We start from the raw sequence: 14,720 nt of genomic DNA, 5'->3' as shown, positions 1-14,720 counted from the left end.
CTAGGAGGTGGATCAAAAAAGATCTTGCTGAGATTTATGTCAAACAGTGTTCTTCCTATGTTTTCCTCTAACAGTTTTATAGTGTCCGGTCTTACATTTAGGTCTCGAATCCATTTTGAGTTTATTTTTGTGTATGGTGTTAGGGAGTATTCTAATTCTTTTTACATGTTACTGTGAATTTCCTCTTTTACAGCTGTTAGCATTTGCCTTATGTATTGAGGTGTTCCTATGTTGGGTGCATATATATTTATAATTGTTATATCTTCTTCTTGGATTGATCCCTTGATCATTATGTAGTGTCCTTCCTTGCCTCTTGTAACATTCTTTATTTTAAAGTCTATTTTATCTGATACGAGTATTGTTACTCCAGCCTTCTTTTGATTTCCATTTGCATGGAATATCTTTTTCCATCCCCACTTTCAGTCTGTATGTGTCCCTAGGTCTGAAGTGGGTCTCTTGTAGACAGCATATGTATGGGTCTTGTTTTTGTATCCATTCAGCGAGCCTGTGTCTTTTGGTTGGAGCATTTAATCCACTCACATTTAAGGTAATTATCAATATGTATGTTCCTATTACTATTTTCTTAATTGTTTTGGGTTTGTTTTTGTAGGTTCTTTTCTTCTCTTGTGTTTCCCACTTAGAGAAGTTCCTTTAGCGTTTGTCTGTCGTAGAGCTGGTTTGGTGGTGCTGAATTCTCTTAGCTTTTGCTTGTCTGTAAGGCTTTTGATTTCTCCATCGAATTTGAATGAGATCCTTGCTGGATAGAGTAATCTTGGTTGGAGGTTTTTCCCTTTCATCATTTTAAATATATCGTCCCACTCCCTTCTGGCTTGTAGAGTTTCTGCTGAGAAATCAGCTGTTGACCTTATGAGAGTTCTCTTGTATGTTTTTTGTCATTTTTCCCTTGTTGCTTTTAATAATTTGTCTTTAATTTTTGTCAGTTTGATTACTATGTGTCTCGGCATGTTTCTCCTGGGGTTTATCCTGCCTGGGACTCTCTGTGCTTCCTGGACTTGGGTGGCTATTTCCTTTCCCATGTTAGGGAAGTTTTTGACTATAATCTCTTCAAATATTTTCTTGGGTCCTTTTTCTCTCTCTTCTCCTTCTGGCACCCCCATAATGCGAATGTTGTTGTGCTTAATGTTGTCCCAGAGGTGTCTTAGGCTGTCTTCATTTCATTTCATTCTTTTTTGTTTATTCTGTTCCATGGCAGTGAATTCCACCATTCTTTCAGGTCACTTATCTATTCTTCTGCCTCAGGAGTTATTCTGCTATTGATTCCTTCTAGTGTATTTTTCATTTCAGTTATTGTATTGTTCATCTCTCTTTGTTCTTTCATTCTTCTAGGTCTTTGTTAAACATTTCTTGCAACTTCTCGATCTTTGGAGATTCTTTTTCCAAGGTCCTGGATCATCTTCACTATCATTATTCTGGATTCTTTTTCTGGAAGGTTGCCTATCTCCACTTCATTTAGTTGCTTTTCTGGGGTTTTATCTTGTTCATTCATCTGTTACATAGTCCTCTGCCTTTTCATTTTGTCGGTCTTTCTGCGAATATCGTTTTTCATTCCACAGGCTGCAGGATCGTAGTTCTTCCTGCTTCTGCTGTCTGCTCTCTGGTGGATGAGGCTATCTATGAAGTGTTTTGTCTTTGTTATTTGTTTTTTGTTTTTTTTTTTAACATCTTTATTGGGGTATAATTACTTTACAATGGTGTGTTAGTTTCTGCTTTATAACAAAGTGAATCAGTTATACATATACATATGTTCCCATATCTCTTCCCTCTTGCGTCTCCCTCCCTCCCACTGTTTTTGTTTTATTATTGTGACCCTTTAAGCTTTATATCAACAATCCAGATGAGGGTAAAAAAACTATACAACCACTCTCCCACGTCATGCACATCCAGAGCTAAAGATGAAATTAGGTATCATTTTTCACTTGGTTTTCATGAAAGACTAACATCCTACTACTTTCACCGCAGGCCTCTTGCTCTCACTTTTTTCTCACCCCCTGAAAAGACTGTCAACATTTAGCTTTGCTTTCTTCCACCTCACTCTTTAACTCAAGCGCCCTCTGGTGTTATTCTTGATTTTAGCAACTAAAATCATTGGCCTCCGAGTCCTGTTTAAATGTGCTTCATGGTGGTAGTTTTATCATCATGTTTCTCTTAAGTAGCACCTAGCACTAAGGTGTAACTATAAGACTTTGTGGGGAAAAAAAAGAAATTAAAAATTAGAATGTCTAGGTGCCAAATTCTGCAACCTACTTGATTAGTATGCCAAGTAATAACTTTTTTCAGTGCCTCACTTTCTCCAGTCATGGACTTAGAGACTGTTAGCTCAGAAACTCACTTTACAGAGCATGAAAGACAACGTCCTCATCTGAAAGACAAAGAAATCAAGACTCAGAGAAATTAAGAGACTTGCCAAGGTGACATAATGAGGCTTAGCCCCTAGATCTTTCACCACCATATGATGAAAAGAGTTAAAATTTTCTAAGTTCTTATCATGAGGTCTATTGCAGGCTTTATCTTATGAGCCCCGCAGCATTGTTTTGAAGTAGATACTATCGGTATACCTATTTTACAGACAGAGAAATAGAAGTTTGAGAGAGAGAGTGTGGAAATGGGTGTATTCCATGTCACACAAATACAGGTTTTTAAACCAGGCAGCATGATTCCAGAAACCGTGCTTGAAGTCACAACTGATCTTAGTGCCTTTATAGAAATTGTATACATAGATGCAGATACAGAGGTATATAGATGGATATGTGTGTACTTACAGATATATGATATATCAGTAAGCAAAATACAGAATTATTTTGAATATCTTAAAATTTTAAATAAATAGCATCATATTTTAGAATGAAAAAAAGGAGGGAGAGAAACAAGTGAAGGGGAAACCTATGGATTGAAATGGATTTGGAAGACATGGTTTTTTTTTAAGGAGTGACTCTAAACTATAATGTCTAAGAACGTTTGCACTTGGGCGCCAACAAGGTGGTGGTTACTGTGGGAGGGGACACTGATGGAACTGTTGAGGTGGCTACAAAATTCTGCTTCGTAACCTGGATGGTGGGTACATGGGTCTTTGCCTTATAACCGCTCATTGAACTCATTAAGCAATACCCCCCCCCCAAAAAAAGCATCATAGATTTATCTACCTGGGGTGTATAGAGGAAAGAGGCATCTAACATTCACGCCATCCTCTTTCAAGCGTACCTTTCTGTACTAAGGAGACATAGCAACTAAAAACTACATTTCTCAGACTCCTTCCCAGCCAGAGTCCTGGATGTGATTTAGCTTCTGTCAATCCAATCCGGCAGGATTGGAGCACAATGCCAGGCTTCTGCTGCTCTCGCTGGCAAGCCCAGTTGCGAAGACAGTTGGTTTTCCTGCAGCAGCATTAGCAGAGGTTCTGGGCTCTGTTCACTGGCCTTGGAGTGTTGAGAGCAGGGCCTGTGGCATGTGGCATCCATTTGCGTGGACCACAGCCTGCACAGTCTGGTTCTAAGAGCCCACAGTACCAGCTGTAGCTTCTGATTGTGGTGACTTCCTGAGCATGGTAGCTTCCTGTTCTCGGTGGCTTTCAAATTGTGGCTGTAGTGATATTATAATGGAATCAGCGGCTTTTTGATGCTAGAAGCGACCTTTCTGTCTTGGTGCCTTATACAGGCTTTGGACAGCTTCATGGGGTGAAGCAAACACATACTGAAGTCCAGGGCCTATGAAGGGTGGGGGGCTTGGTAAGCTCCCTGCTCTTTGGGTAGAGGTCCTGAGGGACTGCACCCTAGAGGCAAAGGTCAGCTACAGGTAACGGGTCCTCAAACAGACTGCAGTCCCCCTTCAAAGCTTCTGCACGGCCCAAAGTATCTAACTCCTGCAGTGTAACGGAAGCGATTCTTGATTGATAGTTACCAAGTGCCTGACACAAGCAAATGGAAGTTATTTCTGGAGGAAAGAATTATCATCTTAGACTTCTAATTCTTTCAACAGCCATTTTAAAAATGTAATACCCAGCACACAGACAAACAAAGCAAGCATTAGACAGCAAGAATGAGAAATATACAGTAGAAGCAGAAAAGCACAGAGAAGGTCTAGACCAGTGCTCTAGAAGAGCTATAATGGAAGCCACAAGTGGGAGTCACATTTTTAAAAATTTATTTATTTATGTATTTTATTTTTGGCTGCATTGGATCTTCGTTGCCGCGTGCAGGCTTTCTCTAGTTGCGGTGAGCAGGGACTACTCTTTGTTGAGGTGCACGGTCTTCTCACTGCGGTGGCTTCTCTTGTTGTGGAGCACAGGCTCTAGGCACGTGGGCTTCAGTAGTTGTGGCACACGGGCTCAGTAGTAAACCATAACAAGGTTTATGGCCTGTTGATACTTAAAAGGATTTTGCAAAATCAGGCCTGAGGCAAGCCAGCTTCTCCCTTTGGGAGGCGCCCACGTTGGGGTGGTGTGGGGACAGCGGAACACAAGGCATGAGCAACAGGCACATTTGGGTGAGAGCTGCACTGCTTGCAGCAGCCTAGACATGGAGCAGCCTAATGTCCACTGACAGATGAATGGTGAACGGAAGTGATATATATATTCACATAACAGAATATTATTCCTCCATAAAAGAGAAGGAAACCTTGTCATTTGTGACAACATGGAAGGAACTTGAGGGCATTAGGCCAAGTGAAAGAAACCAGAAAGAGAAAGACACATATCGTATTACCGTGATTATGGAACCCAAAAAATTTTTTTTTAAAAACTCAGAGGGCTTCCCTGGTGGCGCAGTGGTTGAGAGTCCGCCTGCCGATGCCAGGGACACAGGTTCGTACCCCGGTCCGGGAGGATCCTACATGTCGCGGAGCGGCTGGGCCCGTGAGCCATGGCCGCTGGGCCTGCGTGTCCGGAGCCTGTGCCCCACAATGGGAGAGGCCACAACAGTGAGAGGCCCACGTACTGCAAAATAAATAAATAAAACTCATAGATAGAACATAGTGGTGGTGATTGTCAGAGGTGAGGATTGGGGAGGATGGGAGAAAGGGCTGAAGACAGTAAAAAGTACAGACTTCCAGCTATAAAATAAATAAGACCTGTGGATGTAATGTACAGCATGGTGAGTATAGTTAATCAGACTGTACAGTTGACCCCTGAACAACACAGGTTTGAACTTTGTGGGACCACTTTATTTTTTATTTATTATTTTTTTAAATTATTTTTTAACATCTTTATTGGAGTATAATTGCTTTACAACGGTGTGTTAGTTTCTGCTTTATAACAAAGTGGATCAGTTATACATATACATATGTTCCCATATCTCTTCCCTCTTGAGTCTCCCTCCCTCCCACCCTCCCTATCCCACCCCTCTAGATGGTCACAAACCACCGAGCTGATCTCCCTGTGCTATGCGGCTGCTTCCCGCTAGCTATCTAGTTTACGTTTGGTAGTGTATATATGTCCATGCCACTCTCTCACTTTGTCCCAGCTTACCCTTCCCCCTCCCCATATCCTCAAGTCCATGCTCTAGTAGGTCTATGTCTTTATTCCCGTCTTACCCCTAGGTTCTTCATGACATTTTTTTTCTTAGATTCCATATATATGTATTAGCATACGGTATTTGTTTTTCTCCTTCTGACTTACTTCACTCTGACTCGGATTGTTTTCAATAAATACAGTACTACTCGATCTGCCGTTGGTTGGGGCCGGGGTTGGTTGAATCCTCCAATGAGGAATCGCGCATACGGAGAGCTGCCTATGGGACCTGAGCACCAGAGAATTTTGGTATCCCGGGTGGGTCCTGGAACCAGTCCCCAGTGGATACCGAGGGACAACTGGATTGTATCAATATATTTGAAAAGTGCTAAGAGGGTAGATCTCAGAAGTTTTCACCAAAAGGAAAAAAATTTTTAACTACGTGTGGTGATGGTTGTTACCTAAACGGTTATGGTTTTCATTTCACAGTAGATACAAATATCAAAACATTACATAACATGGAGGAAGAGTGAAAGCAGAACCACTGATTCTGCTAGATTTCTCATGGAAACAGACAATTTAAGGGAAAGCCAAGTCACCAAAGGGTAGCTTTTGCCCAGACTGGAACTCTGGGATACTCCTCGCAAATTCTCGGTATTTATAGTCTAACTGTCCCTTTGCTGTGGTGGCTTCTCCACATGTTCTTATGACAAGCCACCAGCGGAGCCCCACGGCAGATGACCTAAATTTGCTGATGAACCACAGCCGGTGAGACGACACTCTGACACATCTCACTTCATTCTTGCATCAAACCAATACACAGCGGCAGTATGAAGTGAGGGGTGCGTGTGTGCTGGAGAAGACCCGTGCGCCTGGGACCCTGGAGGTTCAAGATGAATGTGGGGACCACTGTGGATGATGAGCAGGGAGGGAATGTTGCTAGAGAGAGTGGGTGGTGCCCTGCCCCCTGCCCCCTCTGACTTGTCCTGGCCTTGATCACAGACGACCTAGAAGGGCGGTGAGATTCATGGAACCGAAAGCGGGGAGGGGCAGTCGGAAGAATAAGTTAGATGTCCGGTGCCATGCACTTTTATTTATTTATTGTATCTATTTATTTAGCTGGACTTGCAATGAACACCACCCAAGAACGACTGCCCTGTGGCCGCTGCCAGGTAGGTGGGGAGGAGGGGCGGGGAGTAGTAGAGTAGGCGTGGGGGGCGGGGCCAGAGTCCTAGGAAATAGGGTGGAGCCGACCCGGAAGTCAGCTGGCTTCCGTGGGAAACGCGCAGTGCAGTTGTGACCTGTTATCGCTGAGCTGCTCGTGGAGAGTAATTGGCAAGAAGTAGCTCTCGGTCTCCAGTCCCGGGTCCCAAAATCCCGCCCAGGTTGGCAAGAGGAAGGAAGCTCGTGGTCGCCCCGCATCCCCTTCCCTTCTCGGCGCAGAGACCTCACTCACCCGGCTCCGCGGCCCGGGTCCTCCCACGTCTCCCAGAGGCTGTTTGTTCCCGGCCCCGCGAGCCTCCCCGGAGCGCGGGACCTCGGCCCGGGCTCCTCTTTGTAGCCGCGGCGGGTCCCGCTCCCCGCGACGCCGCTCGGGACGCAGCCGGCCGAGCTCTGGCCGAGCCGGGGCGGCGGGACGTCGGGGAGACAGACATTCGAGAGAAGACTGAGGGATTCAAACTGAAAACCCCGAGGAGAGAGTTTTCGGAGTCTTCTCTTGTGCTTGCAAACAGCGACAGTCTCAAGCTGGGAAAGCAACGTTGGGTAGACCGGGCAGGCGAGAACCGCGCCCCACCGATCGCAGGCGCTCGGCCCGGGAGACGGGTGAGAAGGGAAGGAGTGCGCGGCGAGTAGACCCCACGGCGGGTCCCCCAAGGGTTCAGTCCTATCCCGCCATCCCCAAGCCACCACCCCTGAGACCGCTGTGTTTAGCCAACTGCGCGGGGGATGGCTGGGGCAAAGAGGGTGGGGTGAGGGGAGAGATGTGCAGGACGAGGGGAACTGCCAGGCAGGAGAGGCTGGGGACTGATGGTTGATAAGAAAGGAATGAAATTCCTACACCCTTGCTCTGAGCTTGTTCCTCCAGTGGCCTTGGAGGAGTTTGCAAGGTGCAAAGAACAGAAGCTACTGATAACGTCCCAACTTTTCTTGAGTCTCGGCTCCAACAGGACGGTTGGACTCTATTGCGCATCCGCCTTCGGTGATAGACCAGGTGCGCTCTGCCTGCAGCTAGCTTGATTAACACTGGGGTGCACTTGGTGAGAGTGAATCTTAATCATTAAAGAGAAAGTTGGAGAGGTTAGGATGCAGACTGGCGGTGGGAGAAAATATGGGAAGAGGGAGGGAGAGATGGGAAAGGGAGGCAAAAGAGGCAGCGGGGAGAAGGGGGAGAGGAATTTCGTTGGAAGGTTAGAGGAGGAAGTGGTTGGTGGAATGAGGGAAGAGGAGACATAACCCCAGCAGTTTTGCTCACGCCACAAAAGGGTTTTTGGGGGGAGTGAAGGGGGGGAGGTTATTTAAAGTGAATTTTTATTTATTTATTTATTTTATTTACTTTTGGCTGCGTTGGGTCGTCTTTGCTGGGCGCGGGCTTTCTCCAGTTACGGCGAGCGGGGGCTACTCCTCGTTGCGGTGCGCAGGCTTCTCATTGCGGTGGCTTCTCTTGTTGCGGAGCACGGGCTCTAGGCGCACGGGCTTCAGTAGTTGTGGCGCTGGGGCTTAGTTGCTCTGTGGCATGTGGGATCTTCCCGGACCAGGGCTCGAACCCGTGTCCCCTGCATTGGCAGGCGGATTCTTCTTTCTTTTTTCTTTTTTTTTTTTTGTGGTACGCGGGCCTCTCACTGTTGTGGCCTCTCCCGTTGCGGAGCACAGGCTCCGGACGCGCAGGCTCAGCGGCCATGGCTCACGGCCCCAGCCGCTCCGCGGCATGTGGGATCTTCCCGGACCGGGGCACAAACCCGTGTCCCCTGCATCGGCAGGCGGACTCTCAACCACTGCGCCACCAGGGAAGCCCTACAGGCCTTCTTTTGCTGATACTGCTGCTGATAGAACCCAGGAAGACTCTGGGCATTGAGCGTCCTGCGATCTGGGGACCTGGCTGGGGAGGGGGAGGATGGAAGGTGGGCAGGAATGGAAAGGGCTCCACAGTGGTAGGCACCTGTCCACAGTGCTCTTAGGATGGTGAGGGTGTGGTTTAGCTGGACTGGCTGCCCCGGAGGTGTGGGGACCCCAGCCTAAGGCAGGGTGCCTGACCTGTGCTCGTGTGGCAGCTCTCCCTCTCCTGCCAAGTCCCACCTCCTACTCCAGGAAGCCTTTCCTGATGACCCGGGACCCATCATGAATGTGGCATGTGTCGTCCTATGGTGTCTTTTTTCCCTTTTTTTTAAAAGTCCTGTCTGTTCAGATAGATTTTAAGTCCCTGGAGTACAGACACTGTCTTGTATTTCTGGTACCTCAACAGTTGGTACATGACGCTAAAAAGATTCGTCAGGTAGATCCTCCTGTGTGCACCCAAGGGGTCCATGGTGGCCTCAAAGTGTTTCATTAAACCTCAGACAGTTAAAGGTGAGGCAGGACTAAGGACGCGGCAGATGGAGGGGGTCTGGATGGAGACCCCTCCCTCTGCAGCCAGGCCCCTCGTGGGGAATCTCCGGGGACACACCTGTGTTTTTCTCTCATGGATGCTCACTCTCTCTGCCTCGACCTCACTGTCAGAGCTCAGTCCAGACCTGGACAGCCCTGGTGTGAAGTCCAGGGCTCAGTGGACACAAAGCCTTTCCTCCAGTATGACAGTGACAGAAACAAGGTCAAACCTTTGGGTCTCCTGGCGGGGGAGGTAAATGCCACCAAAGCATAGACAGAATTGAGCCAAATGCTGGGAGAAGTGGGACGAGAGCTCAGGATGGTCCTGCCTGTCATCACACCGGCCAAAAGGGAGACCAGGGGTAGGTATGCGAAGGGGGTGGGTAGCTGGAGACAGTCAGCAGGAGAGGGGAAGGAGCAGAGCACGTGCAGGGAAGGAGCTTCGTGTGAAAGAACGGAACACGGTCCAACCTGAGAGACCTGGTGGACCTGATGGGCAGGAGAGGGCAAGTCATGGACAGAAGAGCACAGGCCTCTAGATGTGCAGAGACACACTTGAGCTACGGGGGAGGACGGACTGTGGACAGTCCAGGATGCTTCTTCGTTTAGGGGCACAGATCCGCCCACGCTGCAGGTCACGCTGTGTTGTCAGCACGAAGCAGAGCGATGCACTGGTGCATCCTTGCACTTCAGCATCAACAGACACACAGCCCTCCTTGACGCGATGAACGTGAACCGGACAGTCATCACTCCCGGAGCCACAGGGGTCAAAGAGGAGTGGGAGAACAGCCAGGAACTGGCAGAGTGTTTTAGGAAGATCTCAGCGGGAGACTGCAGTCACTGGTTTAGAGAATTCCTAGGACACTGGGAGAACATGCTGGAACCAGAGCCCACGGGTAACTGAGCAGGGTGTGGAGGAGATGGTAGCTCTCTTCAAAGGTCTAGTGCCTTCCCTGTGTGGATGTGAGCACATATGTGTGTGCGATTGAAAATATGGTGGATGGATGGAGTGATTGATCTCTTGGTGGACTTCCTGTCTGGAGAATCAGTGACGGGCATAGCATAGGATTTCCCAGCATCCTCCTTTCCTAGCCCACCTCCCTCAGCAGAGGAAGGAGCCCCCTTCCCCATTAACCAATGACCCAGTCCCCCGACACTGCTAGGTGGTCCCCAGATCTATATACGTATTGTGCTTCCAGGCCTTCTCTCCTTCCTGTTGTAGCGATCCTTTAACCAGCTCAGATGTCACTTAATGAAGCCCTCACCCCTCCCCAGACAGAATTCAGCACCCCCAGATGTGTCCTCCTCAAAAGGACTCCCCACAGTAAACAGGGCCACCTGCATGATAATCAGATGGACACTGGCTGTCTCCCTCAGCAGTAATATGAGCTCCATGAGGACAGGGCACAACCCCTGTTCATCTTTCTACCCCAGTGGTTTCACATAATGGGTCAGTAACTTTGTGCGGGGGGACATGTGCTGTCTGGGGACACTAGCTGCTGAGGAAGGTGTATTCTTAGGTTTCACACGGCTTTTGCTTTATTGTTTGTTTTAGAACCACCATTAAACGCCCCAAATAATGACCAGTCTGCATCTATCCATTAATTGAATGGATCATCCCATTGATTTTCACCTGCTTCGTCCTAATTGGCTTCATCGTCGTGAAACTTATGAAGAAATCAGGGACCACAGCAGGTGAGAATCAGGCTGGCCTCTGGCTCCTGGGCCTATCATGTTCTGGTAAGGACTTGGGAGAGGTGAGCCACGGGTCTCACCTGAGCACCTGTCCACTGATCCATCTCTACCTAGAAATGCTGCACTTTCTCAGTCTTGGGCCCCCACACTTCCCAGTAGGGCTGGGGATTACTCTGCTGTTGGGGTAGAAGAGGCTGGTATGGGCAGCAGGACAGTGCAGTGAGGGGAGGGGAAACCAGGCATCCACTCCTGTGGGGGGGAGGGGGCGGGCCGGGTCTAAGATCTCAAAAGGCTGCGGCGGGGGCAGGGGGGGGTGTTGTCTCACTGAGATGGTACCCAGGGTTCCCCCATCCTCTGATGAAAACATTTTTTGTTCTCTGATGATAGAGTGATTTAGTTCAACAATTTACCTGATGTTCTAACAGCCGTTCCATCATCTGATGTTTCTTCCCTGGACCAGGAGGAGGTGGAAATGTTAGACCAACCTTTGGTGGAAAAAACTGACCCTTGATGACAGTCTGGCTGCTGATCTAATAATATTATCTTCTACTCAGAGGTGGGTTTACCGAGAAGGTAAAGAGCCCCTTGCTTCCCACGGCTGTTGATGAGCTCTTACGGCCGCAGTTAAGCGGAAAGGAAACGTGTCCAACCACCTTCCTGTACCTTTGGGAGGAGCCTCTCCACTGTGTCTCATAGGCCTTCCCGTCAAAGGGAGGGTCAGCACCTGAAATAAAAGAGAGCTCTGTGTGCCCAGTTGTACCGGGCCGTTACCTAACACAGTGCACAAAAATGCACTCAGAATGGACAAAAGACTTAAATATAAGACCTAAAACTGTAAAATCTTAGAAGAAAACACAGGACAAAAGCTTCACGACATTCGATCTCACTATGATTTCTTGGACGTGACACCGAAGACACAGGCAACAAAAGAAGAAAATAAACAAATTGAACTTCATGAAATTTAAACATTTTGCACATGGAAAGACAGTATCAAAAGAGTTAAAAGGCAGCCCACTGAAAGGGAGGAAGTGTTTGCGAATCATATGTCTGATAAGGGATTAATATCCAGAATATATAGAAGACTCCTAAAACTCAACAACAAAAACGCAAACAACCTGATTGAAAAATGGGCAAAAGACTTGAACAGATATTTCTCCAAAGAAGATATACCGTAGGCACATGAAAACTGCTCAACATCACTAATCATTAGGGAAATAGAAATCAAAACTACAGTGAGATTTCCCCTCACACCCATTAGGATGGCTTCCATTAAAAAAAGAGAAAATAGCAAAGAACATAACGAGGTTGTGGAGAAATTGGAAACTTTGTGCATTTTTTGATGAGGATGTAAAATGATACAGCTGCTGTGGAAAACAATATGGCCATTCTTCAAAAAATTAAAACTAGAATCGCCATATGATCCAGCGATTCCACTTCTGGGTATGTACCCAAAAGAATTGAAAGCAGGGTCTCAAAGAGATACCTGTACACCTATGTTCATAGCAGCATTATTCACAATAGGTAAAATGTGGCAGCAACCCAAGTGTCCACTGATGGATGAATGAATAAGAATAATGTGTTATGTAGACACAATGGAATATTTTTCAGCCCTAAAAAGAAGAAGATTCTAAAAAAAAAAGAAAAGAAGAAGAAAATTCTGACATGCTACAACAGGGATGAACCTTGAGGATATTCTGCTAAGTGAAATAAGTCACAAAAAGACAAATACTGTGTGATTCCACTTACCTGAGATACTTAGAGTAGACAAAATCATAAGATAGATTTTATGAAAATAGAAAGGTTGTTGCCAGGGGTTAAGGGGAGGGGGAAATGGGAGTTAATGTTTAATGGGTACAGAGTTACAATTTTACAGTGATAAGATCTATGGAGAAGGATGGGGGTAATGATTGCACAGCAGTGTGAACGTGTTTAATATCACTGAACTGTATACTTAAAAATAGCTAAGATGGTAAATGTTACAAACATTTGGTACGTAACAAATGTACCAATATGTTACGCATATTTTATCACACATAGAAAAACGTTAAGGGTGTCCACAGTTCCTGGCTCATCCCTGGTGCTGCATTCCTGGCAGCGAGCCTCTTTCCTGACCCCTCCTACAGGGCTCTGAGTGAACCAGTTTACAGCAGGACTGGCTCCGTAGAGAGGTGACGCTAAGATGATGATGAAGTGGGTGTCCACGGCTGAGCTGGGTTGCTAGGGTAGGGGAGGGTGGAGACAGCTCAAGAGTACCTACAACAGGGAACTGAAAATGTGAGCCTGGGACCTTACCTGAAGCTGGAAGATCCCTGTTCCTGGTGTGGGTTCCCCGATACGTCTCCCTGGTCTTCAGAGCCTGAGAAAGGGGAGGAGATTGTGTGACTGATACTTTGCCTGAACTCCCAAAACTTTTGGCAGCCGGGACTTCCATGGTGGTCCGGTGGTTAAGACTGCGCGCTGCCAATTCAGGGGGCCCAGGTTCGATCCCTGGTCAGGGAACTAGATCCCGCATGCCGCAACTAAGGGCCCGCGTGCAGCAACAAAGATCCCATGGGCCGCAACTAAGACCCAGCGCAGCCAAATAAATAAATAAATAATATTTTAAAAAAAGAACTTTTGGCAGGGACTGGAATTAACTCTTGGTGGAATGGAAGAGAAAGATGGTACAAGTCAGTGAACAGAGAGGTGATGGGAAAACAAAAGAAGTGACTCTCTCTCTGAAGAGGTGAGGAGGCCGGCTCTGGGCTGAAAACCTCTGTGATCTCTCTGGCCGGCCTCACAGCCTCACGTGGAGAGCTGCCCTCCCCACCCCAGACTGATGACAGCAAGGCACTGCAGTCTCTCTCTTCAAATATTCATACTCCCAGCCCCAGAGCCCTCCTTCCTAGCTCTTATTTTCTCAGGCCCTGGGCCAAGGTTCTCTTCTGGTGCTTCTGCCGAGGCCTCCTTAAATGAAGAGGACGGAGAAACCTGGAAGACCCTTGTCCCCCCTCTGACTCAGACCCAGGTCTCTCCCCTCCGAGTCCTTCCCCTGCCTCCACCTCAGGGTTCATAAAGCTGCTGGAGGCTTTCACTCCGGTCTCTGAACAGTGAGGCCACCCTACACAGGCCATTCCATTGGGGAAAATGGAATAGGGGAGTTGGCACAGCCTCTGGGTTCAGACTCTGGCTGTGCTCTCACAGTAAATGATCAAAGGCTTAACTCTATCATTTTAGGCTTGTCGCTTTAATCAGCTGGAACGTCTCCCAGCAGAGCTGAGCTCCTTACAAGGAGCTGTGGGGTGTGGTCTGAGATCTGGAGAGACTTGGAACAGGCCAACCATGTCATGATGTGACCCAGGTCGCCTCAGCTTGGAGACACCAACAGGAAGCAACACACAACTGGTGTGAGTCACTTGTGTCCCTAATAGCTGAGGGCCTTGGCTTCTAGCCATTGCTCTCTCCCCTAAGACTAAGAGGAGCTGCGCACCCCAAGCCAACGTCAGAGGGCGCCATCGGCCAGGCTGCGGCTTGACCTGTCACAGCTGCTCCACTGGGCCCATCCGGAGCTTCCAGGATGTCCAGAGAGATTTCCCCCCGAATTATCCCCAACTTCACCCTCTCTGCTGATTCTCATCCACACTCATCCGCAGCGGTGCTTCACTTCCTACCGACATTACATGTCATACTGTCTTCCAGAGCTGCAAAGTAAATAACCATTTTACTGAAATAAAAATCGAGCCACCTGTGCTTTGTGACCGCCTGGAGGGGTGGGACAGGGAGGGTGGGAGGGAGGGAGACGCAAGAGGGAAGAGATATGGGAACATATGTATATGTATAACTGATTCACTTTGTTATAAAGCAGAAACTAACACACCATTGTAAAGCAATTATACCCCAATAAAGATGTTAAAAAAAAAAATCGAGCCAAAGTCAGAGGTGCCCATCCCTCCCCTCACCACTCCTTTCTGACTGTGACCTGGGTAGGTTGGCAGCCTCACTT

General features: G+C 47.6%; 1 protein-coding gene and 1 long non-coding RNA gene across 5 annotated transcripts; both read left to right on the top strand.

The window, feature by feature from the left end:
* Nucleotides 1–6,729: 6,729 nt before the first annotated feature.
* LOC117314516 (uncharacterized) lies at nucleotides 6,730–14,502 on the top strand. 4 transcript variants are annotated; one of them, XR_004529290.2, is made up of 4 exons: nucleotides 6,730–7,285; nucleotides 10,599–10,738; nucleotides 11,164–11,294; nucleotides 13,955–14,502. It is a non-coding gene; the product is annotated as an uncharacterized lncRNA (long non-coding RNA). The 4 variants fall into 4 exon arrangements; XR_004529289.2 differs by having other exon boundaries at nucleotides 6,731–7,285; nucleotides 11,199–11,294; XR_012324910.1 differs by having other exon boundaries at nucleotides 11,164–14,502.
* On the top strand, nucleotides 7,680–9,947 carry LOC101322791 (retinoic acid early transcript 1E). Its single transcript, XM_019951875.3, is given in 2 exon segments — nucleotides 7,680–9,405; nucleotides 9,661–9,947. Coding segments are annotated over 2 exon segments (555 nt in total). The 5' UTR covers nucleotides 7,680–9,137.
* Nucleotides 14,503–14,720: the final 218 nt, after the last annotated feature.

The sequence above is a fragment of the Tursiops truncatus genome, chromosome 12, assembly GCF_011762595.2.
Source record: "Tursiops truncatus isolate mTurTru1 chromosome 12, mTurTru1.mat.Y, whole genome shotgun sequence".
Lineage (NCBI taxonomy): Eukaryota > Metazoa > Chordata > Mammalia > Artiodactyla > Delphinidae > Tursiops > Tursiops truncatus.
Note: the sequence above shows the minus strand (reverse complement) of the source record. Positions and strands in the feature narration are given on the sequence as shown.